Raw genomic sequence first — 25,127 nt, forward strand, 5'->3', positions numbered from 1 at the left:
CGGGTGAAGTCCTGGAACCCCAAACATCGGAGATTCCTATGCCTCATCTCCATCTCACTTTTGCATGGTCACATGTGCTCTCGCCTGTTCTGTGCTCCTGTCACACACTGAGTAACTCAGAAGCAACAGGACGCCAGGCATGAAAGGCTGCATCTGCTACAGGATTTCTTGCTATACTGCAGCGTGGCAGACGGTGTCACATGGGTGAGACGGCCCGAGATTGAACGCAAACTCTTGGAGAACTGGCATTAATCTATTTATGAAGGTAGTCTCATGACCTAAGGTTTGTGGGGATGTGTGTGTGTGTGTGGGGAGGGGGGGCACAGCCAGATCGAAGCAGCATTTACCATCACTTGATGTACGTTTCTTGTTTATCTGTTCACCACCAGTAACTCTCCATTTCTAAATAAGCTCTTTGTTCTGTTGATAACTTCTGGCCAAGTATTTATCATGTGGCAGGGTGTTTAATAAATACTTATTCAATAAATTCTAGTTATGTGTATTTATTCTAGTTAGTGACTAGGTGGTGATGACTTGAGAAAATGGCTTCTGTATTCAATCAGAAAAAGGTATGGTGCTCTTATTATTAATTATTATTATTACTAATGATGGCGCTAGATCCCAGCAATGACCTCGCTGTCAAAAACCTGGAGTAAACACCAGACGGTAAAGAAATAGGAATGAGGCCCTGGCTGCAGCTGTGCCCAGATCTAAGGCCTGGTCCTTCCCCGAGGTAGGAGGTCCTAGAGGCAAGAGAGTGTCATGCTAGACTCCATGTGTGCAAACACCACCCTCGTTCTGCCTCCATCTGCCCTTGGATATGGACATAGATAGTATGTGTAGGTATGTGTGTATGCATGCATGTAAGTGTAGACAGGTATGCATGAGTCACAGCACATGTACAGAAGTCACAAGGACAACCTTAGGTGTTGGTCCTGACCTTCTTTAGAAGGGGGGTACCCTTTTGTTGTTTGCTGCTGTGTATGCCAGGCTAGCTGACCTGTGAACTTCAAGAGATACTCCTGTTCCCACTAACCATCTAGCTCAGGATTACAGATATTCACTACCACACTCAGCTGTATGTGGGCTCTGGGGATTTGAACTCAGGTCCTACTGCTCTGTGGTGAGTATTTTCCCGAATGAGCCACCTAGTGATGCAGGAGGTAATCCCAGCATCAGCCTGTCCTTTCTTATTGTCCCAGTTGCAGAAGCAGGAGTTAATGGAACCCTCCTCTGAACCTCGACATCTGCAGAGACATGTGAACAAAGGCACTGTCTTCCCAGAGAAAGTGAAAAACAGTCTTCCACATCTGTGCACTCAACCAACATCAGCTTGAAAATGTGCGGAAACACCTGAGTGCACCGAACGGTGGAGACCTTTCCCTGTCATTCCCTAAAGCATGCAGTGTGGGTGTGGCAGCCATTGACGCGACATTTGCACAATGTTTCGCATTATAATCTGGAGATGATTTTAAAATATGAAAGGGAGCACAAACTCTGCATGCAATTATCACACTATTTCACGTAAGGACTTGAGCTTCTGCGGGTTTGTGTGTCCACAGAGGATAGCCCAGAACCAAACCGAGGAGCTACTGTAGACTGCAATCACCTTGCTTTATCTTTTCCCGATTCTAAAAGCAACTTCTGCTTAGCTTGCAATGAATAATACTTCGGCATCCTTAAAAGATAACTATCAAAATTATGAAATGGGTCTCTAGATCTTATGTAAATGAACACTGCACTAGTTTTTTCTTCAGCAATTCAAGTGGAAACCTCTGAAGTCAGCGTGACTTTTAAGGCTGAACCACAGACAGCGCTGAGTTGCCCTGTGTGTGTGGGAAACACTCACACCCGATTCTACTCACAGGTTATTGCAGCAACATGTCTTGTGTTCCCGAGCGTTTCTGAGGAAAAGAACTAAGCTTGAGAACCCAGTGTCAACTCTGAGGCCTGTGCCAACTGTGGAATCTTCCATAATTAGCCTGCTTTTCATATTCTATGCATGTACTCTCTTTTGATGAAAACTGTTCTCATGTAACTTCTTGTGTAGCAGTAAACCTCACCTGCTCTAGAGAACTCAGCCTCTCTGACCGAATGAAAATGATTGGGTATGTACGTGGCGCACCTCGGCTCAGAGCATGTGTCGGCGGCTGAAGGCTGGACCATTTATCTAGCGGTTACAGTTTCATTATCCCCCAAGAAGCTTCAGACTTACAACTCTTTCTTTCTGGACCCAACAGGCTCCCTGGTTTGTATATACAATTCCCAAAGACTGCAATCTCTCCCCGAGATTGCAGAGTCTGGATGGGGTCCTGGAAGTAAATATTCCGCTCTTCTGGCTTCTCTCTTGAGTTTTATGTGTCTATAAGAGTTCAGGGGTTTGGGAAATACAGACCTTCATGTTTAAGGATTAGATCTTTCAACTTCCCAGCATGTGAAGGCTTAAGAACTTTCCGGGTCTTGGTAAAACCTGAAACTTGAGGCTGGTGTTATTTCTGAAAGTCATCCCAGCTCTTAAATGGGGAAGCCTCCAGGTCTTGAGATCTCAACCAGCAAGTACAAGTGTCCACAAGACAGTGCTGGAGAGGAACTTGGAACAGAACCTCCAGGGCAAGAAAGGAGAGAGGGCGGAGGACTTTGAAATTGGAAGCTGCTGTGTAAACAAAGGTCCCGACTAGTTATTACCACTGCACATAATGGCGTTCCAATGTGTAGTGAGCTGGACAGGATCGCCATTACAAGATGGCGCTGACATCCCGTCTTGTTGAAAATAAACAACTCCATATTTGGCTAAGCCTTTGAGAGCTGCGTGTCCCCCGCTTCCCGCATGCGGGGTGGATAAGGGTCCTTGGGCCTATCCCGATGCAGTCTGGTGTCAGCTGTTGGTGGCAGCCAATCACAGGGCGACCCGTGTGCCATTTCCATATATAAGCAGCTGCCTCAGTGCCCTCGGTCCCTCGCTTCCTGCCCTTCGCTTCCTGCCCCTCGTTTCCTGCCCCTCTCGCTTCCTGCTCCCCATCAATCAAGGGTACTCCAGTAAAGCGTGATCTGAGTAGAATCCTGGTGTGGTGGTTGTTCTTTCTCGCCGGTCGAGAGGTTCGCCGTACCAATGAGATAAAGAAGCAAATGCAACCTCAGTCTATAGTGTAATGGTGCCAACTCCACTATAGAAAACCCTCTCAATGTTTGTCTGGTAACTCCTAAAACGAATTTAAAGATTATTGATAGAAAAAATAAAATGCAAATTAACACCTCCTATTATAACAATATAGCTGGGTCTCTGACATAGCCTATAAAATAAAGAATATACAAGTCCTATGGAATGAAAAGCTGTATTGAGGAGCCGGGTGTAATACTTGGCAGGGGCCATAAATACAGTTATATAATACATGCTTAATACACACCGATTTGATAGTCTTCCCTTCTTTCTTATAGAGTTTACTTTCCCAAGAAACACATACAATTTTAAGTACATAATATTGTCTTTTAAAATGGAAACAAAAACATTTGAGGCATTGCATTTGTTCAGTGTGACTATGTGGGATGTACTTCACCTTTAGGAAATGAAAAACCAAATGCTGACCTGAATTTAAGTCTCGTCCTGGGTTGAAAGCTCTGCTGTTCACAGTAGTAGAAAGTCGATCACAACTCACTGTTCTCGATACATTGGTGTTAAAGTTCCCATCAAACCTGAAACAACGGGAAAGGATTAGCAGTGCATTACTGGCGGGTTTCCCATCTAGAAGAAACAACCAACAAAAATAATCATACATTCATGTATGAATAGGCTAGCCCATAAAAAGTCAGATGGTGAATTAACAACAGAAAGACAGTAAACCAGCCTGGTCTACAAGAGCTAGTTCCAGGACAGGCTCCAAAACCACAGAGAAACCCTGTCTTGAAAAACAAAACAAAACAAAACAAAACAAAAAAAAAAGATTTCTAAATAATGTGTGAGGAAAAGGAGTACCAGGTGCAAAAGAACTGTCTGTATTCTGTCAATCATGTTTTAAATAAATGCTGATTGGCCAGGCTGGAACTATAGGCGGGTCAACCAGACAGGAAGTAGAGGCGGGGCAATGAGAACAGGAGTATTCTGGTAAGAAGGAAGGTCTTTCCTGAATCCTGCCCAGACCACCGAAGAAGCAGGATGTGACCTGCTTTGCTGAAAAAGGTACTGATCCATGTGGCTAAAATAGACTAGATAATGGGCTAATATAAATTATAAGAGCTACTACGAAGCCTGAGCTCATAGGCCAATCAGTTTATAATCTTATGGAGACCTCTGTGTGATTTTTTTCTGGGACTAAATGGCTGGGGGACTGGGCGGGACAGAAACCCCAATGAGCAGGCCTTCATGTTACAAGTACCTGCATCTAGAAGGCTTGGAAATCATGTTCAAATGCCAGGAGATGAAAAGAAAACTGAACTTTAAAGACAATTTTTTCCTCAAGGAACTTGAGTTACGACTGTTGATAAAAGCACATGCGAAGTCACTGACAAGATTCAGGTTTGAGCAATGCTGTAGCTGTGGGACAGAGTTTACCACTATACTGCAGCTGAGCAGCAGAGGCCAAGTCTTAGAACTGTAGCAAAAGGAAAGTGCCAACTTGTAGTGATGAGGTGAGCAGGCCTGCTTTTCGTCCAGCCCAGCTCCCGCACGGCTGGCTTTACGCCCGAAATAACAACACACAAATTGTACTCATTTAAACACTGCCTGACCCACTAGCTCTAGCTTCTTACTGGCTAACTCTCACATCTTGATTACCCATTTCTATTAATGTGGGTTTACCACAAGGTAGTGATTTACCGGGAAGACTCTAACCTAGGTCCATCTCGAGCAGGAGCTATCATCTCTGTCCTGTCACTACTGAATGTCTGACCTTGAGAAAGTTAGTTTTCTTATCTGAAAATAAATAAATAACTTAGTTTCTTTTCTCCTCCACCCCAACATTTTCAAAAGGGTTAAGAGTAATGTGTACGTAAGTTTCTCTAGGAACCTGCCTGAGAACTGACCCTGCCCTGCTGCCATGCATAGAAAGCTGAAGTTTCTGGATCTTTTGTAGTAGTTCAATGTTAGTACCGAAGCAGATCGCAGGTGGAGCCAGTGGACCATCTGCTCAAGGTAAACAACCATTTCTTACAGTCAGTAAGAAAGGACAAAAAGCTTCAGTTTCCATATATTCTATTTCAGATTTCAGATTTCTGAGGCAGAGGGAGCCTCCAGAGACTCCAGAAGGCGGTCACAAAACTCAACCCAACACCAGGTCTTTAAATCTTGCAGTACATAGAGTATATATCTCATCAATTAACCTGTGAATAGATAAGATTCCATTACTATATATTAGGAGGAACAGCCCTAAACTCAAGATCCATCTAATCATTCATGACCTTGGATTATCTGCTGGTCATCTCATAAAACCTAAGAACTGCTGAACCAGATTTATCAAAGGGAGCTATGTTTTCACATCAGTTTCAACTCCTAAAAAGAGAGGAATATTTTTTAAGCATCATCTCAAAGGTGAATGAGGTAACTGGGTTTTAAGAGCCCTTTATTCTAGTCAGCAGCCCAGCTGAGAATTCTATCAACAATGTTGGCTTCACATCAAAGGACAATGTTGCTCCCCCCACACAGTGGCTCTATCTTGTTCCAATTTGTCAGGATGAGAAGACGGCTTCCTTCGAAGCCACGGATGAGGAGAAAGGAGAGATCATCTCTCCTTTAGATGTACCATCTACCTAAGTTCGTGCTGCTCGCATGACCATCCACAATCTTACTGTCTTTGTGCACTAGCAGGCAGAAGTCATTGCCTTCACAAATGCTCTCATAGAAGACCAGACGATAAATATTTGGGGTCTTACAGGTCATAAGTTTTGTTGGGACACTTCCATTCTGTCACTAGAGTGCACAAGCAGCCACAGATGAGTGTAGCTGTCTTCTAATAATAAAGTGTAGTTTTCTAAAAATAAAAACAAAACAAAACAAAAGGTGGTGTGCAGCCGAGCATGGTGGACATGCCTTTCCAGAGGCAGAGGCAGAGGCAGGCGGATCTCTGTGAGTATGAGGGCAGCCAGGACTACAAAGTAAATTCCAGGAGAGCCAGGATTGTTACACAGAGAAACTCTCTCTTGAAAAAAACAAACAAACAAACCAACAAACCAAACAAAAAACCAAAAAGGATGGCGTGTCAAACTGTTTCTTCAAGTTGGACGAGACCAGGGTGGTCTAGAAAAATCTTAGATGAAAAATACATATAGCTTTTGCTCTGTCTAGTATGGTAATATATAGCTACTGAGCATTTGAAATATGACCAGTAGTAATGGAGATACTACCTTTCCTATTTATTTAAGATCAAGTGTGAACAGTCACTGAACTGTGGTGGTCATATCGATCAACTGAAGAAGTCTAGAAGGCTCTCCTATCTGTCTGGCCATCTCTCAGGTCCCTATTTGCATGCCACTTCCCAAGAGAGGTCTATCCTGATGTGGGATGGCTTCTCAACTAAGCCAAGGGCCTCTACATTCTCCCAAAAGTTTGTCTCATATGTTAAATTTATGGTTCTATTTATGGAGAGACAGGATGGGGGAGAGTCAGCTATGTGGTTTGTGGTTCTGCGAGGGGCCAGAGGTTGACATTAGGTGTTTTCCTCTATCACATTCTACTTTATTGTTATAGACAGGCTCTTTCCCCAAGCCTGAAGCTTGTTTTATGGCTACAAGCCTGAAGCTTGCTTTTGGCTACACAGTTCTACCAGAAAGCCCCCAGGATCTTTCTGTCTCTGCCCTTTCCAGTATGGGGTTTAAAGGCCCAGGTTGCTGTGCTTGGCTTTCACATGGGTCTGGGAATCTGAACTCAGGTCATCATGCTTGTGTGGCAAGCTCTTCACTCACTGGGCCACCTCCTCAGCCCCCTGTGTGTGTGTGTGTGTGTGTTTTGATGGATTTTGTGAACTAAACTTCATTAATAGATAAGAAAGGAAAAAACATATAGCTAGTTTTATTCTATGGTGTAGTCATAATATTTAGCATTGTTTTTGTCAGATAGGCACTCATTTGAACAGACTTGTTATAAATATTCATGTGCCCAGTCACATTCTGAGCTGCCCAGAAGGTTCCTGATGTTTTGATGAAAACTGATTCGTTTGAATGGTTGTAAAATATTCACTATCTAGCTACACCAGAATCACCCAGGGTGGATGCTGGGCTTTGCCTCTGGAGGGATCCATTTATGGATGTGGGGACACAGAATTTGAGTTTGGCTGTTTCTGAGGACCAAGAAAGCCCTTCAATGTTGTCACACAAACTTTTGAAAATAAATTAAGAGAATGGCTTTCTGTATGAGCACAGGTAATCCTTATTATATCTTAAAGACTCTAAGGACAAAGGGTCTTTGGATTTAGTTCATTAAGGTTAGAGAGTCTTTAGGTTTGGTTTGGGTCAAGAGAATGGAACAGAATGGAATACAGGGATGCCTGCCGCTCACAGCTAGACTCTGCTATGCAAATTACGAAGCCCCTTTAGACCTACCCATTTCAGAGTGGAGAAAAACCTAGGATACATGGCAAGGGAAGGCAATGAGGAAGACTCGAAATCTGCACCCAACTCTTGCTAAGAGACCCACACATTCTGCTTCTAGATGACAAAGAAAAAATTGCTCACTGCAAAGGGCAATGCAGGAAGGTGCCTGACACACCCCACCAGGGAAATTTCAGCTCAGATACAGTCCATGTGTGCCCAGATAAGGCATCTGTCCACAGCCCGGACCTCTCTGCAGTTGTTCCCCAAAGGCCTCACTTTCTAATAGGGTCACAGTGGTGGCTGTGTTTCAAGACCGTAAGTTTCAGGGTAAAGGGACCATTAACACTGAAACAATATCATCAATAAAAATCCAAACATAAGATGAGCAATTTATCTTTCCTTTCTACCAACTAAAGCTTTGTTAGTGGGGGTGGGGCGGCAGTCAGCAGTTAGGGAAGCCCTGGTAGGCAACCAGTCTCCAGAAACCCTTGAGCTCTCATCTCTCTCCCTCCAGTGAGTTTCCTCATTTCTACTGTGCCTTAGCATGGGGGGAAGGGGGGCGGGAGGAACGGCATGCACCTGTTTACTTGCAAATTCACGTAAAGCCTGGAAACATGCCAGCCCTGATGCTTTCATCACTACTTATGACCCGGAAGTGTCAGTCAGGTAAGGAAGAAATGTCATCGGAGGGCATAAAGCAAGAGAAGGGGAGGAGAGTGTCTAGGCTAGTGGGGCAGCTAGGTAAGCATCAGTAACTGCTAGAAGCAAAAACAAAAGGGGATTATCTCTCAGCCCTCCCATTGCACGCATTGAATGCATGCACACACACACACACACACACACACACACACACACACACGCATACTAACGCCCGCTGTTGTCTGGACTCCCGACCTGCTGAACTCCAAACATGAGAAGGGAACCTGCTTAGTCATCTTGGTACACTATGGAAACTAGCCTAGGGAGAATGGTCAACCGCCCAATGGCAGGAGCTCATTTAATGCCCGTGCGCCACCAAGAAAAGCAATTTCTAAAAAACAGCACGCTCCTCACTCAGATCTGGGGCCCATGGAAACAAAGTTTATGGTTGAGATTCTTTATAAAAACATGTCAGTTACTCTTAGGACTTATCTAAACCATTTTGCATTGAGGGGTGCATTAGCTGCCAATCATACACTTAAGTCCAGGTTTATAGAGAGGTCAAGAACTAGAAAAACGACACATTTTCATATAAGATGAGTAAGCGATCAGTTTAAAAGGCTTGAGTCATCTCATTCTTTATATTAAGCTTTTAGAAAGTTAGCAATAGCAAAATCCTCCTAAATCTCCTTTAGACCTTGAGTCTTAAAAAGAAGATAATGGATTAAATCCGACTTCTCTACTTATTTTCATATGATAAAACCGTTGCTTCAAATTCAGTTTCTAGAGGAATAACTCCATCTCTCCTACCCCCTTAAGAAAGAAAGAAAGAAAGAAAGAAAGAGAAAACCTTCCTTTTGGATTTACTTTCATGAACAACTGGTCGAAACTGCATCCCGAGGGAGAAAACAGGGCTGTGACTCCCACTTTGATCTCTTCCCCATGGAGAAATTCACTCCCTGCTTGCCTTGCAAGATGTTCATTTGATTGACGCTTGCTCTGATGTGCAAACTGCTTTGAACTTCAGACATTTAATTCCCATCAGGCTGCAGTCATTTTTATTCTCCTTCAACAGGATTTACAAGCAGGAGATCAGCAAATGTAGAAGATAAAATAAATTTGCAGAAGCTTTGAATCTTACATCAAAACCGTGTTCAAGTGACTTCCAATTGGATTCCATTCAGCCTCCATCCACAGTGTAAGTCAACTTTCCAGGGGCGTCCCGATTTAGAAAGAAAAAGATATAAAGGGAAGACAGACGCACACGCCCCGTTTGGGGTTTACTTCCTGAATCTGTTCCTTGGTCTTTGTTTAAATTCTCTAGGGAAGGTGATTTGCCAGGCAAATCATCCAGAATCTTGGGTTTTTCTGAACATTTCCAGGAAAGCCGGCCCAATTTATCATAGCGCACACACCAAAACCAAACCCCTGGTGTGGGTTCCCAGAGCGGCGGTGAAATGTGGTATTGTTCATGGATACATTTTTAAGGCAATGATTTAAGAAGCAAATCCTGGGGGATTTCTCAGAAGAGCAAGGCTTAGAGTGTTCACGAGTCCATACACAAAGCCAGCGTGAAGGCAGCCGAGGCGGTCGGGGATATGGTTTTCATTTGTTAGCTTCTTTTTAATCACTGCACTAAACTGCAGAGACAAGTGTAAGAGTCTCTCAGTCAGTCTCTCTCTCTCCCTCTCTCCCTCCTTCTCTCCCTTCCCTGCCTTTCTCTCCCCCTCCTTCCCCCACTTCTCTCTCTTTCTCTCTCTCTTCCTCCCTCCCTCTATCCCTCCCTCCCTGCCTCCCCCCTTCTCTCTCTTCCCTCTTACTGCCTCTCTCTCTCTCTCTCTCTCTCTCTCTCCCTCTCTCCTTCCTTTCTTCTGAAGCAAAGCTGTTATCAGTTCCGAATGGAGTGGGAAGCAAATGCTGACAAGACTCCCAGGGAGCTCCTAGGTCAAACCGGCCCTGGCAGAATGCAGTACTGCTGCTTTAAGAACCACACACAGAAGAAACCACAGCTCTCACCAGTAGCTTCAGGAGCCTCTAGGGAAGGGAATAGACAAAAACTCCAGCGCCTCACACACCCCCTGGCCCTAGTGACAGCCCATCTAGTGCCTGGCTTGCTTTAGCTCTTCATCTCCATACAGCCAGGTTCCTGATTGCTCATTCCCTACTTGGATCAGGCTGCTTTCCAAATATTTGAGCAACACCCGTTGAAAAGAATTAAACAAGAACTCCTTATCTTCCACTTAACGACCCACGAGAATAAAGTTAAACAGAGGAAGAGCTAAGATAAAAATCGAACATCTGCATTGGCAAATATTTAAACTCCGAATGACGGAGGAAAGGGGTAAGAAGAACATCACTTCAAAAAGGAGCCATCGCATTCATAAAGTCAATGATCCTCAAACCCCCACAACCGAGCATACTTATCCAAACACCTAAATTAGCGGGCAAATGGAAAAGCTGTCAAATAGCATGTAATCACATTGCAAGAAATAGGCTTTCCTTCCATCACCACAGAGATCGGGGAGATAAGTCACATTCCTTTTGTTCTTATCAGCAATAAGGATTACATCTCCAGGGTTCAAGAACGCCAGGCTGGAAACAAGAGCTGGTTTCCAGTGTCCTTGGAAGGTGAGGCACTCAGAGCACAAGGCACCCACCTAAGCGCCCTGGAGAACAACATACTCCCTCCAGCCATTCCCTCATAACACATCACCACACTGTGGGACTGGAGAGGTGACATCTGGGGAATTGGGAGAGAACATATAACCACATCAAACACTTATTTATCCTTATCTCCCTCATCAGTAGGCTAAGTGTGAGAAGGCTAGACACAATAAGAAGAGAAAAACATAACACAAAAGGGAACTGTAGCCTGGCAGTACCCTTTATAGACCACCATAAGGATGGTCTCACTTCCCCGTTATTTACCGAAACACTCCTTTTGTTTAGAAGACACAAAGAGGGGGTGACCCTTCCCTCTATTCCTTTATCCTTGGGCTCTTGGCCAGACTCAGACTTGTAAAGGACTGGTCATTATTGCCAAATGAAGAAATGCAGGAAGCCTAGAGGCTCACATCCCACCCTAGGCCAGAGACTACAAATTGTGAATTTCCTCTTTGAGTCAATAGCAGACAGCGGGTGAGCTGCACCATAGAGACATCCAAAACTGCTAGCAGGTGACCACGGAGATGAGCTGGTCCAGCTTCCAGCTCAGGCTGCACTAAGGAGCTAGACCTGCCCAAGACAAATTCTACTCCAAATTCATGCAAGGCCCAGAGCGCAATGCCTGATGTGCCTGAGAAAGGTTACTAGAGGTACGGGTGAAGACAGATGCTCACACCATCACACTAGCTAAGACATCACAGCCAGAATGGTTCTCAAACCGCAACCTTTAAAACAGTTTTGCAAGTTCAGTACCATAAAGCATATGACAAGCTTAAGGATGGCTTTTCAGCTGAGACAAGGTCTACTCTTTGGAGCTAGGATAGCCCTTTACTGCAGTCTACTTCTCCCAACCAGACTTTAAAAGGAAAAGCACAAGACAAATTCTACTCCAAATTCATAAAATGCAAGTGGTGAAATCCAGTACTGGAAGCATTGAGGTGGCTCTCACCCTTCGGTCAGTACAGGTGACATAGGAAAATCGAGAAAGTGGGGACCTCTCTCAGTTCCCCTCAAGCAGGTGCCTCTGAAGTGAAGAAGCTTCTTGTCAATAATAGTCTCACAGATGCAGCTACCTAGCCAGCCAGCCCCCTCCCCCACCCCCGAAATCGCACATACTGTTGCAGGAACATGACTTGGGTTTTAGTCTAGGTAACAAAATCTAGACGGTTAGGACTTTATATTCTGCTACTTTATCATTTAATGTGTCTCTCGGTATTCTTAAACAACAGTCTAAGACGGAACATAATTTAGCACCTCAAGGGACAGGGGATCCATCCTTACTTCTAATTTCACGTTTGGTCAAATTATTTTGTCATTATAAGAAAAATTCATTTGAGCCAGTCATGAAGGTGCATGTCTATAATTAACACTTGGGAGAGAGAGGCAAGAGGGCAGGAGGACAGGAGGCCAGTGAGGCCAGTGAGGACAAAGCCAGTCTGTGCTACACAGTGAGAGCCCGCCTTGTACAAGAGAACAAAATACACAGCAATAAAATCCCCAACTCATTGGGATCAGGAACCCAGATTCTAAACCCACTTCCCCGGGCCCTGTTACATCTCTCTACACTGTCTTCTTCTCTGGAAATCAGAGGGAGACATGGCTAAAAATTAGGCAGACACGGTTCCTGCCCCACTAATCCTGCTCACAGGACTCGAGGGGTGTTGTTACTGAATTACAAAAGCATGCAGCCCCTTTTCTGTAAATTTCATAACATAACTGAGTCACTTCTAATGCAAATGTTCTGTAAAATCCTTGGTGGATTCTTAGCTCAGCTCGAGGCCTGCTGGTACCAATATCTGCAGAGCCTGGATGGTGGTGAGCAGAACTACAGGTAATAACTGCTTAGGGAAGCGAAGATGGGAGGGCCCGATAAGGCACACAGAGAGTGACATGAAAAGGAAGGATTTCCATCAGGGGCTCTGTGAGCAAAACGCATCTTCCTGGGGAAGGAACAAGGCTAGAAAGAAAACTAAACACAAAGGACCAAGCTTGTCTTTCTTTTTTGGCCTTGTGACACAGAGAAAAAGAAAGAACAGAAGTCACCATCACAAAAACACCTCAGTCACAATGTTTCATTCAGCAGAAAAAAAGCATAGTAACAAAAACTTGAAAAGAGAGAGGGTCAAAAATCTTATGTCATCATTTCTACATGTACTACCTTGATTAGACTTGGAAAAAAAATGTAGGTTAGATGTTAAGTCTAGAAATACAAATTTTATGGAAAAATTAACACTAGAGCTAAACATTTCTGAAGTGATCTGGCCACTACACAGTATATACACACATTAAACACATCAGTGTCTCCTATAAATATTAACAATTACATGTGTTAGATAAAAAGTATCTTGAAAATAAATTGACACATTTCCTGAACCACTATGCACGTTCTATAATGAAATGAAAAGGTTTGTGGATCCAGAAAAGAAGTTAACAAGGGTTAACCCCAATGGCTTTTCCAACATCCCCAGTGACTGATAAGCATGCACTCTATCACCCAAATTAGCAATTCAGTCAACCCATTTTCCCTGCAAATCTTTTGCCTCTATTCTCACCCTTCACAGATTTCCAAGATACTCAATTTAAAAATTACAAGTATCTTTTAAAATCTTCCTTGGGGTTGGAGAGATGGTTCAGTGGCCAAGAGCACTGGGTGATCTTGGCGAGGACATTGTTTTGATTCCCAGCATCTGCATGGCAACTCACAACTACCTGAAACTTCAGATCCAGGGGACCTGAACCGTGCTTCTGGCCTCCACAGGCACCACGCGCATATGTGGTTCACATACATTCTTGCAGGCCAAACACACATACACATCAGCTGAAAATAAATCTTACAAAGGCTGTTTAAAAACCTTCCTCCTCACCAAACCCTCTAGGAAGCCTTATTGGTAACACCTCTACACCACGGTTCCAGAGTTGGCATTTTATTCTGTTACTTAGCCTTCTTTTGTGTACTCATTATTGTGTCTCAGGTATTATCTGGTGTTTTAACTATTGTTGGAGGCAAGGGCAGGCCACAGTGTCCACATAGAGGTCGAAGGACAATTTTGTGGAGTAAGGTCTTTCCTCCCATCTCACACGGTTCTGAAACTTAAATTCGGGTGGTCAGGTTTGCTGGCCTGATACCGTTCATCTCTTTGTGATTAACAAATTGGCCCAAATGATGGACAGCTAGTTCATCTCTTCACCAGAGCTGGTCTTCATTTGTCAACTAGTTCTCCTAGGCAAACTGTGGGCCACATTGAAGCCTTTCTTGTCTGAGAACTTAGTGCTTACAGAAAGCAATCTCTCTAGGCATCCTGGAATCTCCAGGCCCCAGAGCATCTCCCTTGGTCACGGTTCAGGCTCAAACTTCCACTCACCGCACAGGATTATTCTATGGACACTTACTGGTTTTTCTGGTCTGAAATTGTCATCTCCTAGACCAGTGTTCCTCACCCTGTGGGCTGTGACCCCTTGACAACCCTCTATCTCCCAAAATTTTACATTATGATTCCCAACAGTAGCAAAATGACAGTTATGAAGTAGCAACAAAAATAATGGTATCATTGGGGTCACCCCAATGATAAAACTGTATTCAAGGGTTGCAGCATTAGGAAGGTTGAGAGCCACTGTCCTAGACCAACCTGCAAAGGTACCATTCAAAGCCGCGCCGACTTTTTGCACTAAGCCTATTATCAGAGGCCTCTGACTGTGACCTCTCTCTTGAAACAGCCTTTGTGTTTCCACACCCACTGGCTTCAGTTGGCCTGTTCTCAAGCAGTGAGGCTTTTCCCCCACCTTGATCTATCAGAAAATAGCCATGATAATTTAGCCTTGTGTATTGACTACCTTTGGTACGACATAGGCAAGTTTAGCTAAAAGTGGTTTAGCAATTCCGTCTATTCTCAGGTCTATCGTGCACATAATAAACTTATTAAATAAAGAGGGTAGCTGGGATAACCAAGCATCAACTCATGCTTCACACGAGAGTTTATAACATGGAATGATGTCCAGAAAAAAAGCAATGTAGTATGAAACGACATGAGACAACTTCCTAACAGTGGTCAGTGACCGCCTAGGAATAGTGGATTGGGAATTACGACATCCACATTACCACCAGACCTATCATATCTTAGGCCAACGTTTACCGAAGGCCCTCCCCGAACACAAGGTTGAATTTGACAGAGTCCTTGAGATTGTAGCTTAAAAAAGATGAGAGGGTACACAAAGTGCAAACACACCTCGGCACCAGGCATGATCACAATCACACCTCCCTAGAGTTACATCCAGCCAGCTCTTGACTCCTCCCTCTCCCAAAAGCCCAGACAACGGGCACCAGCAGCCATGGGCAGGTCTTTCTAGTTCCTTGCTTACATAGATGAAATCAGCCTAGGTCTTCCAGTTCTTCACACAGTCAACAAGCAAAATCCTCTCAAGTTTGTCTCATTCTTTCATTCCCTTTCTCAAAAATCTTAATCCCCCCATTTAAGTAAGAGCATTTGAGTGTCTGCTCTGGGTCATGCGTAGTGGTATGCGACAGAGAAGCATCAGTACCGGTCTTGCCCTCATTGGTGGAGCCTACAGCCCACCGCTCTGGTTGTGCCCCTGTGTAATACAGTGATGATTTCCTTTAGCTGCTTCTGCCGTCACTGGCACCAAGTACCAGTCTTCGTCTACACTGCTGGTCACGTGTGGCCATGAGTGTTCTTCATTTCCTTCTTTGCCTGGAAAGCTCCTCCATATCTCAGTATAGTTAAATCCTTTTTCCACTCAATACCCATGCGAAGGATTTTATTATTTTTATCTGATTTTTCTTCCAAACACATGAATGGGTGCTTTTAGCTCTGTAATTATTATTTACCTAGGTAATGTTTCAAAAAAAAATGAATATAGAATCCAGAACTTGAACAATATGAAAAGCCTATTATGTAAAATGGCTCTAATTAAAGAGCCACCCTTGTCTATAACCCCTGCATGGCAAGAGGGAGGGTAGCAGAGAGAAGAGGATGATACCAGCCCGTCGGCCCAGAGAAACAGCAAGCTTCTGGTTCACTGAGAGGCTCTGTGTCAAAAAAACAAGGAAGAGGGTGACAGAGGAAGATGTCCTCCTCTGGCCTCCACATATGTGTGTGCTGACAGACACAGCAACACATGCATGGGTAAATCTATCAGAGACGACATAAATATCTATTAAGACGCTGAAGGGAAACTAAAGTGATTTGGAGATTCAGAAGTGTTTCTGGCGTATAGATGAGGCCTCTCATTTTCCAGAGGAGCAGAGCGAGGACCCTTCCACTTCATACAGAAAGGTAGAGAAGGGGACAGCCAGCCTCACTACTGTGGCACAATCTGGCAAAGCTCAGCTTAATAGGAAAGAACTGTTTTAATAGCGTAAGCTATTTCTTCTGTGGTGAAGGGGAGCAGATTGAGTAAGGGCAGGGACACAGTCCCGTTCATATACCTAAGAGTGTGTGAGGATCTGGGTTCAATCCTGGTATTACAATAAACAAACAAGCAAAAAGAATTGTCTCTACTATGAAAGAGTTGAGTAAAAGCAAACCCCTGACTTGAAGCTAAGTCTAAGAAGAACAGATATCACGTCTTCTATATCTACTAGAAATGTCTGCAGAACCTACTCTAGGGAAGTCAACTATGATGAGTCGGAATGCTAATTGTTAAAAGACAAGTCTCTAGCACACAGTACAGCAGTGACACTTAGATTTAAACCCACTGATAGAGAAACTGACACAGCATCTAAGTCATGTCACTTTGTGTAGAAAACTAACTTCCTTCATGCAGAGACGCCATTCCAGGTGGCTCTAAACTTTTGAAAAATAAAATGTCTGTGAGAACACAGTGGCAAGGTATATAAGTAAGAATGGGTACTCGCTGTCAAAATCTGTAGTTTAATAAAAAATTAACATCAATGGTTGCCCATTTATCCTTTCTCTCAGGGAACCATGGTTGGTTGGATATATCAATGTGGCCAGCCCATGGTATCCAAATATAATGTCAGACACCACTCTGAATCTTCCTATGAAGGACAAACAGCTAAAGAATGGATTCAGAGAAAGGCGGATTGCTTCCTATAATACAAAGCCTCATGGGCTCCAAGATGAAGATCTTCTTAGAACACTGGCCTCTTTCACCAAAAAGGATCCCCCTACCACACTGCCTACAGACTTCAGCTGCGACTCTTCTTTGGCTCTCCAACCTGCCAGCCCACCCAGCAGGCTTTGGACTTGTGCCGACATCATCACATCTGTCAATTCCTAAAGGTAAACCACAATCCCTCCCACACCCCCAGCCTACACTCGCATACCCACCCTGTGGGTTCTGCTGCTCTGCAGGACCCTGGCAATACAGGGTATTGTAACAGTAGCTGATGCTGAGAACTGTAACCAAGAGCCACGGTTCTTGCATGAGAATCCGAGCTAATTGCTTGGTCTACAACACAAAGCCGCAAGACGCTGAATGGTACGGTTTGTTTCCCGCCACCATGGAGCTCTCCTGAGAACACATTACATTGGGCTTAGAAATGGGATGGGTTCCATCGCCTTCTCTGGTGACTCACTGACTGCATCCTCAGTAGATGCCCCAACTTAAAGGGCTCCTGAAAAATAGCAGGGACCCAATTTAAAAGTGCTTCTAAGAGTTTCTTCACTTTTGAGATTGTCTCCCTGGAAGAGCTTGAGGGAATTATCTATTCAGCTAAAGCCACTCAGCTGTAGGGGACAAGGTGATGCGCCCTGGAAAGAAACTCCTTATTGACTCACAATAAGCACTGTTTGGCTGATGACACCAATCCCTACAATGATCAGCCAATTAGCCGACATGAGATGAGGGAGTCCCAATGGCACAGACTCCCCTCATGGAGATATAAAGAAACATACAGGCTAGGCTTAGCTTAGAGTTACTCTCTATTTTTCTTTCCTTCTTATAAAATAAAGACACCAAGGGGGCGGGGGGGGGGGGAGAATGACAATGGACAATGATCTCTATAAAAGGAATTGGGAACAGAAGAAATTCACTCTGAAATGTGGAAGGTAAAATTATTGATTCGGCTATATAAAAAAGCACAGGAGCAGCAGGGCTTGTCAGCAGATAGGTAGTTCTTGACATATAAAATAAAAGCATCTAAGCTCAAGCTATATCTTAATGAAGTGCACTTGATGGCTGGATTCCCGAAAGCCTGAGAGAACAAGAAGGGACGCTGAGGTTGGTGTGGAAGGCAATGCACGTGGACAAGACACGTTCCTAGGTCAAGCCTATGATGTAGCACAGTGCTCTTTAAAAGGGCAGAGTTGAAAACTTCAATGTCAGTGTGGGCCAACCAGGAGCGAAGAGAACAAGTGGCAAGACTCATGCACGGAGAATCTCTAAAGGGAGAATGGTTTTTCATGAAAGCAGGGGCTGCCATGTGGATATCGGGGACTTCCTATGACCAGGAAGAAGAGACAACGACCATCCCCCACAAAACCAACCAACTTCGGAATCGTCAAAGTGTGTCTTAGAAAGCTTCATACTGATAATGAATTGAGAAAGATACAGAAGGAGGAAAATCATTTTAAATATCCGTGGGGGTCAAAAAGGGCACCTAAAGGTCAGACATGATGACGGATATGATGTCATGTCCACAGCTCTTTGTACCTTAGCACTGGGCCAATATGAGGCATGCAGGTGCTGAAGGTCATGAGCAGAGGACCCTGCTTCTCGAGACTGTTGTTTTTAGCATGTATAAGGGCACAGGTTAGATCCCCAGCCCTGCTAAACCAACACCAACAAAACCAGAAATAAAGGAATTCCTTTACCTGTTACCGCAAGGTAGCCCACTGACAAGGAGCTTGTCTTAGATTAAAGCCTCAACCTGTTTGTTTTTCCAAAGTATCGAATGTTAAGACGTCGGATCATCCCTTCGATAAACACAGACAGAGGGCCTAATCGCTCTGCAAGGCCCCATGAAAAACCATTAACTCCCAGGGCTCCTGAGTGGGAACTGTAAGAGCTGGCTAATCCGAGAGCGGAAGCAACAAACTCATCGGCAGAATCCATTTTCAGCCACTTTGCAGCTTTCTTCCCATGTGGTCACAATGTCACCTCAGGTGTACCGTGCAGGGGACTCTACAACATAATATTTTCTCCCTCCTACCTTCCTTCTCCCCAGGGCTCAGATTGCCTGTGAAGTCACAATCCTCCTGCTTCAGCGGTCCTGCAGCTGACTTGGTAAGCATGTATTTCATGCTTCCTTTTTAAAGCTTATTAATCATCCGTTACTAGTATGCGTGGTGTTGTGTATAGGTCTGTGGGTGTGTGTGTATGTGTGTGTGTGTGTATGTGTGTACCACAGCATACATGGCGGTAAATGGAAAACTTCGTGGAGTTGGTTTTCTCCTTCCACTTTTACGTGGGTCCAGGGATAAGCTTGGGTTATCAGGCTCCATGACAAACACGTGTGCTAGCTAAGTGATCTCACCAGCCTATCACTATACTCCTTACAGCTCCTTTCCAGAACTGACCAGTTTACATTTTTAAAAATATATATGCTAGTAAGTCTTGGGGGGAGAGCCCAAACATAGATTATAAGTCAGTAGAACGGAAAAGTCTGGCCTGAAACAAAAAGTGAAGATATGCCATTGGTTAGAATCATTTATGAAACGCTGTCCTAATTCTAGATCACCCTTTAAATTGTGAGCAAAGATCGGGTGGCCAGAGACACTGACACGGGCATAACCAATAGTTATTGCAGTTTTGGGTCTGAGTTTCGCTAAAAACAAAACAGAAGAAAAAGAAGATGCTTACAGGGTCCTGATGCTTTAGCAATGGGCACGAATGAGAACAAGTACAGACTCTTTATCTGGGGTCTCACTGATTATATTTATCATAAAACAACAGTAACAAACTTGTATGTGGCTAGTTATAGGCCATGGGCACAAAAAACTTGAAGAGTTTGCTTCTTAGTACTATTTAATCCATAGCCTAGAAGAGCGGTTCTTAACCTTCCTAATGCTGTGACCCTTTAATACAGTTCCTCATGCTGTGGTGACCCCTAACCATAAAATTATTTTCATTGCTACTTTGTAACTCTAATTTTGCCACTGTTAATACATATCATTAATATCAATAACTGTTAATATAAATATCTGTTTTCTGATGGTCTAAAGCTACCCTCTGCCCAACGGTTCCAATCAGAGGTTTAGAATCACTGCTGAAGAAAAATCAATCGATCGTAATAATTTTGGGCAATATCTGCTTCTGTCCTTTTGTCTCTGTGCTGGGTACTGAGTTCAGAATATTGCCCATGCGAGGCTTCTATTGCTGAGCTACACCCCAATTTCCTTACGTCCACATTCCCAAAATTTCAATCATTACCAAGCCTATCCTCTTCAAAATTTTGGTCATATTCACTCAATATCTTCACTTAAATTAGTTCAAGCTTTATTTGTTATATTTACTTAAACTGTGATATTGTCATAGCAAGGAAAAGAAACCTAGCGCCCTTCACAGAAGGTGACATTGAAATAAACACACACAGATCTATAAAACCGCCCATGTAGGTGTGGTGCCACAGGTCTGTGGTCTTAGCACTTGGAATGTGGAAGCAGGAGGAGCAGGACTTCAAAGCTGCATTGCAGGTTCAAGGCCAGAGGGAGGTACAGGAGGGGCCCTGCCTCACTGCCCCACTTCAAGCTGAAAGCGTCTCCCCTGCTGCCGCAACCCTGGGAGGTAGGTACCCTTGCTATTCTCAGCTCACAGGGAGAGAAGCAGAGGCTCAGGATTTAAAGGACTTTCCAAGATCAACCTGGGAGTCACAGAGTTGACTTAAAACGCAAACACTTTCGTCCTGCCTTCAGCTGCCTGGTGGGACTGGGTGTTCCTCCCTTCTGTACTGAGTTCCATTGGGACAGCCCTGAGATTCAAGATGTAGACGTCTATGAAATGGGACATGGGGCAAGAGTGAACTGAGTGTGCTTGACAAGATGCTGCCACAGACAGCAGGTCCATGAAAGCCTGTTGTAAGGGAGTCGAACAAGAGCTAAGGCTTCCAACCCAACAACTCGCTACCATTTCCACCTTGAATCTTTGTTTAAAAACAGGAATCCTTGCAATTTTAAAGAAGTACTTGTGTCTTGCCGAAGGCTTGGGCATCATCAATCCAAAAATCTCAACACACACTCTTCTGGAAGGAAATGGAAATCTAAGCCAGGTAGACTGAGTGCAAGGAAAAGTCGGTCCCTGCTTGGTCCTGCCTGCTGCAAACAGCAGCCACCAGATATCAGTTCAATGCTTTGTACATCTTTTGACTACTCAGTTTTATCCCCAGAACTGCCTGGTTGGACGCAACAGCATGTCTTGGCTCAGTCGTCTACCCTGAATTAGAGTATCATGTATCGTCAGAAATTTCCGGTCTCCGAGAGAGCATCGATTTATACTAAGTCACTGATGGACTCTATGTGAATCTTCCTAGAGCAGTGAAGGTTTCTTGAAGCTTTAACTACACAAGAAACTCCTAGAGAAGAAACTGTATTCTCTGGTTCATTACATTAACTAAAAAGAACATTGGCTTTGTCGGCATCTCAGCCCTGAAACATAGCCATCATGTTGAAAATGGGCATCACAGTCCTTATGTGAGAACACTTAGGTAGCTGCCTCCCCAGATCCTTTGTTTTTTTCTAGACAGGGTTTCTTTGTGCAGCCCTGGCTGTCCTGGAACTCGCTGTTGACCAGGCTGGCCTCCAACTCAGAGATCTGCCTGCCTCTGCCTCCCAAGTGCTAGGATTAAAGGTGTGCGCCACCACCTCCTGGCACCTTCCCAAGCTTTTCATGCATGCATGTGTGTGTGTGTGTACGTGTGCACAGTTTTCACAAACTACAGTGTGGCTGCAGCTCACCACCTCACAAGCATGGGTGTCATTCGCTTTTCCAAACTAAACCCCTACTGGGAGATGTTTGCAATATTTGTATGTTTCTGTTCTAAGTGGTACTCTATGAACTTTCCTCACGTGCCTTCATGAACACGTCTAATATATCATGCCCGGTGAGGCTCTTTGCTGTGGGGAATTCCAACATGGCTCTGGGTCACGTTTTTGCCCTGCCTGGTGGTTAGCATCTGTGCCATAATTCCACAATGTTTTCTACAATTCTTGAGGGTTGAAAGCCCTTTACTCTCCCCTAGCTTCAAATCAGCTCAGACATTAGTGCACAGTTAAAACCAAGGGCCAAGTGCCGGAGGTTTAATGCCTGCATTGGGCAGCAGGAGAGGCGAGGAAGGCTCAACCAGCAAGGTGTGGGACCTTAAGTATAGGAAGAAGAGACACAAAGTAACTATGGAAACAGACCTGAGGGAATTATGACTTCTTTGGGAGATAAAAAAGAAGCTTAAAAGAACATTAACTGAAGTTCTCTAGGCAAGCGTTATGGGAGATTTATGGACAGAAGCCAACAAATTTAAATATACAGCTGTTAAAGGGCTTGCATTAAATAACATAAAAGCTACTATGTCCTTGGCAATAATCAAACATGGGCACTTTGAATACTGCAGTTTAAGCAATCCAGCTCTTAGTCTATCAACAACAGCAGCAGAGAATGCTTAAGTCTTACTCCATCATGGAAGGCGGGATCGTGCAGCAGTCCTGGATGGCGGTCAGTGGGGACGTCAGGTGAGCTGTATACGATGCTTCAACAACTTGCTTGTTCCGATTGACCACGTCCAGGTAACGGTTGAACTTCTCACGGATTTTTTTGGCTAGCTGTGGATGACAGTGAGCAAAATAAATCACCTATTTATTCCACCTTTTCTGATAAACTAATAATTGCATCACGAGATGCATCCACTAAGTTTTAGATGATGCAAAAAACTACACCCAAGTCAACTTTACTTGGTGGTCTGGACAAATGTTGCAAAACACCCGGACATCAAACATGGCAGGAAATTTAGACAGCAACAAAGTATTATTTTCTATCTATGAGAGGAAGCTGTATTTCCAACCTCTTGTGTGTCCAGATTCAGGAATGATGCATAGCCGCAAGCGACCTGCCGGAAAAGTGGAAATGAGGACTTCAGGCTTTAGTACGGCCAGCGAGCGTGACGGAATGCACTGTGGCCAAGAGAGCGAACAACGATAGGAGAAAAAGAACGAGAGAGCTTTTCTGATTCTGGAGTCACAGAGATGGGATCAGGAGTGCAGGAAGGAAAGGAAGTGACACTCAGTGCCGTTTATGCAGCCCTTGGGGGATGCCATTCACTGTATTCCATGTGAATAGCAATTCTCTAAGGAGGTACAATGTAGATACTCGCGTAAAACAAAACGTATAATTAGAAGCATGCTTGGCCGTGACCCATTACACCGGTAAGATGGACACATGCTTAACGAATGTGAAGAGAACACGTTAACATGATCTGCTTTCATGTGGGAATAAGGAAAGCAAATTGGTCCGCACACTGCCTTTCCCTCCGCTGTTCCTATCAAATACCACAGCCTAATTATACATCTCCAAGGAAAACCGTGTTGTTTGTCTTTCCCTTCAACAAAATGTCACCCAAATGAGATGACTGATAGAATTATGGCTAATTGGTTTTGCAGAGCTATTCATTAACAGCATGCCAGAGGGGAACTAATCATGCCCTTTGGGTCACGTGGCTCATACGATCAAGTGTGCCTACAGGCAGGACCATGGAAGCCATCAGAATATTGCCTTTTGTTTTTAAGACAATATTTTCCTCAGTGAAGTTTGTAAAGTTTCCTAAAAAATTATACTAATAAAGCTTGGAAATTTTCTGGACATAGGAAAAGAATAAGAAAGCAACTTGAATTCTGGATGGCTGGAAATTCTCACATCCACCTACAATTCTACTCCCTGAGCTTGAATTCTAGCTGTACCAAGATGTGGGTTTTCTTTGTGAAGGTCATGGAGGCAATACGTACAGTCCATTTTAGGTTTCACACCTCAAGTTAGACCACTGACTATGTTGTCCCATGTGGCAATGTTTAGAGACAATCTTGGTTGTGAGAACTTGGTAGAAACTGCTATCAAGTAAACAGTAGGAGCCAGGAATGCACCTAAACATTCTGCAGTGCGTAGGAGAGTTTCTCAAGACCACAATTCATCTAGCCCCTAAATTTACTCCTAAAACTTACCAACATTATTATTATTGTTATTATTTGGGTTTTTTGGCAATGCTGAAGCATGCATGGGCAGCCTGTATATGGTGGTTCTATTGAACTTGTCCATATTGGGCTTCATGGTCTAAGTTGATGAGGATGAATGACCAGGTCTCTTCCTCAAGAGGGCACCAGATCTCATTACAGATGGTTGTGAGACACCATGTGGTTGCTGGGAATTGAACACGTGACTTTTGGAAAAGCAGGCAGTGCTCTTAATTGCTGAGCCATCTCTCCAGCACCCCCACCTATTTATCTATCAATAAATCATCAGGCTGCCAGGATCAAACTCAGCTGCATGCTAGTTCAAGGGTTCAGAAGGTTTTCTGGTCTATGGGGACTTGGCAAGAACATCATGGAGGAATATATGGTGGGGAAAGAGTTTCACCTCAGGATACAAAGGAAGCAGACACTGTGTTGTAAGTCAGGACTCTAACACACCACTAGAAGCAAACACGATCCTAGCGGTGTGTAAAAGTCGGGATCTATCACGTCCTCTACTCCAGCGCTGGGATCTGAATGGTCTTATGATGGCTTCCATTCATAGAACATACACAAAGTGATGCTACATGACTTTCATACCCAGGTTACAAAAGATCATATGGCTTCTGTCTGCTCAACCCTCATAGTGGCCCCCAGCTACCATTCTATAAGAAGCCACAGACACAAGGAAAGGCCATGTTATGGGGCTTAGTTGTCATTCTAATCAAGGGCTTGAGCATGTCCTGGAGGAATCCTAACTGGGCACAAGTAAAGAAGCCTCTAAAAGGGCTAGAGAGATGGCTCAGTGGTTAGGAGTACTGGCTGTTCTCGTGGAGGACCCGAGTTCAATTCCTAGCATCCACATGGTGGCTCACAACTATCCCTATCTGCAGGTCCAAGGGGTCAGACACCTCAGTGAACTCTGAGGGCACTAGGTGTACGCACGGTGCACATACATACATACATGTAGGCAGAATACTCACACACGACTAAATCTTGCAAAAGAAGAGGCCTCTAGAAAACTGTAACCCTAGAGGCTATTGTGTTGTCTGTGCAGGTATCACAGAACAGAGATGAGCCATCCTTGCAGGGTCTGGTCCAAACTCTTCACTCACACAGTCCATAAGCATAAACACATAGGTTTATGCCACTGTGTTATAGGTAATTCCCCTTTCCCCTCCA

The 25,127-nt window shown here is 44.2% G+C and overlaps 1 protein-coding gene across 1 annotated transcript in view; it reads right to left on the reverse strand.

The window, feature by feature from the left end:
- The window catches only part of Cachd1 (cache domain containing 1), a 231,960-nt gene that overhangs the window by 84,961 nt on the left and 121,872 nt on the right, over positions 1–25,127 (reverse strand). The window contains exons 3-4 of the mRNA XM_041652659.1: positions 22,402–22,550; positions 3,584–3,690 (exon numbers count right to left, since the gene is read on the reverse strand). Of these exons, the coding sequence (XP_041508593.1) occupies positions 3,584–3,690; positions 22,402–22,550 (256 nt within the window). The remainder of the gene's footprint in view (positions 1–3,583; positions 3,691–22,401; positions 22,551–25,127) is intronic.

This window comes from Microtus oregoni, unplaced genomic scaffold, assembly GCF_018167655.1.
Source record: "Microtus oregoni isolate MIOR12 unplaced genomic scaffold, Mior012 000005F_ref0000423, whole genome shotgun sequence".
In the NCBI taxonomy this organism is placed as follows: domain Eukaryota; kingdom Metazoa; phylum Chordata; class Mammalia; order Rodentia; family Cricetidae; genus Microtus; species Microtus oregoni.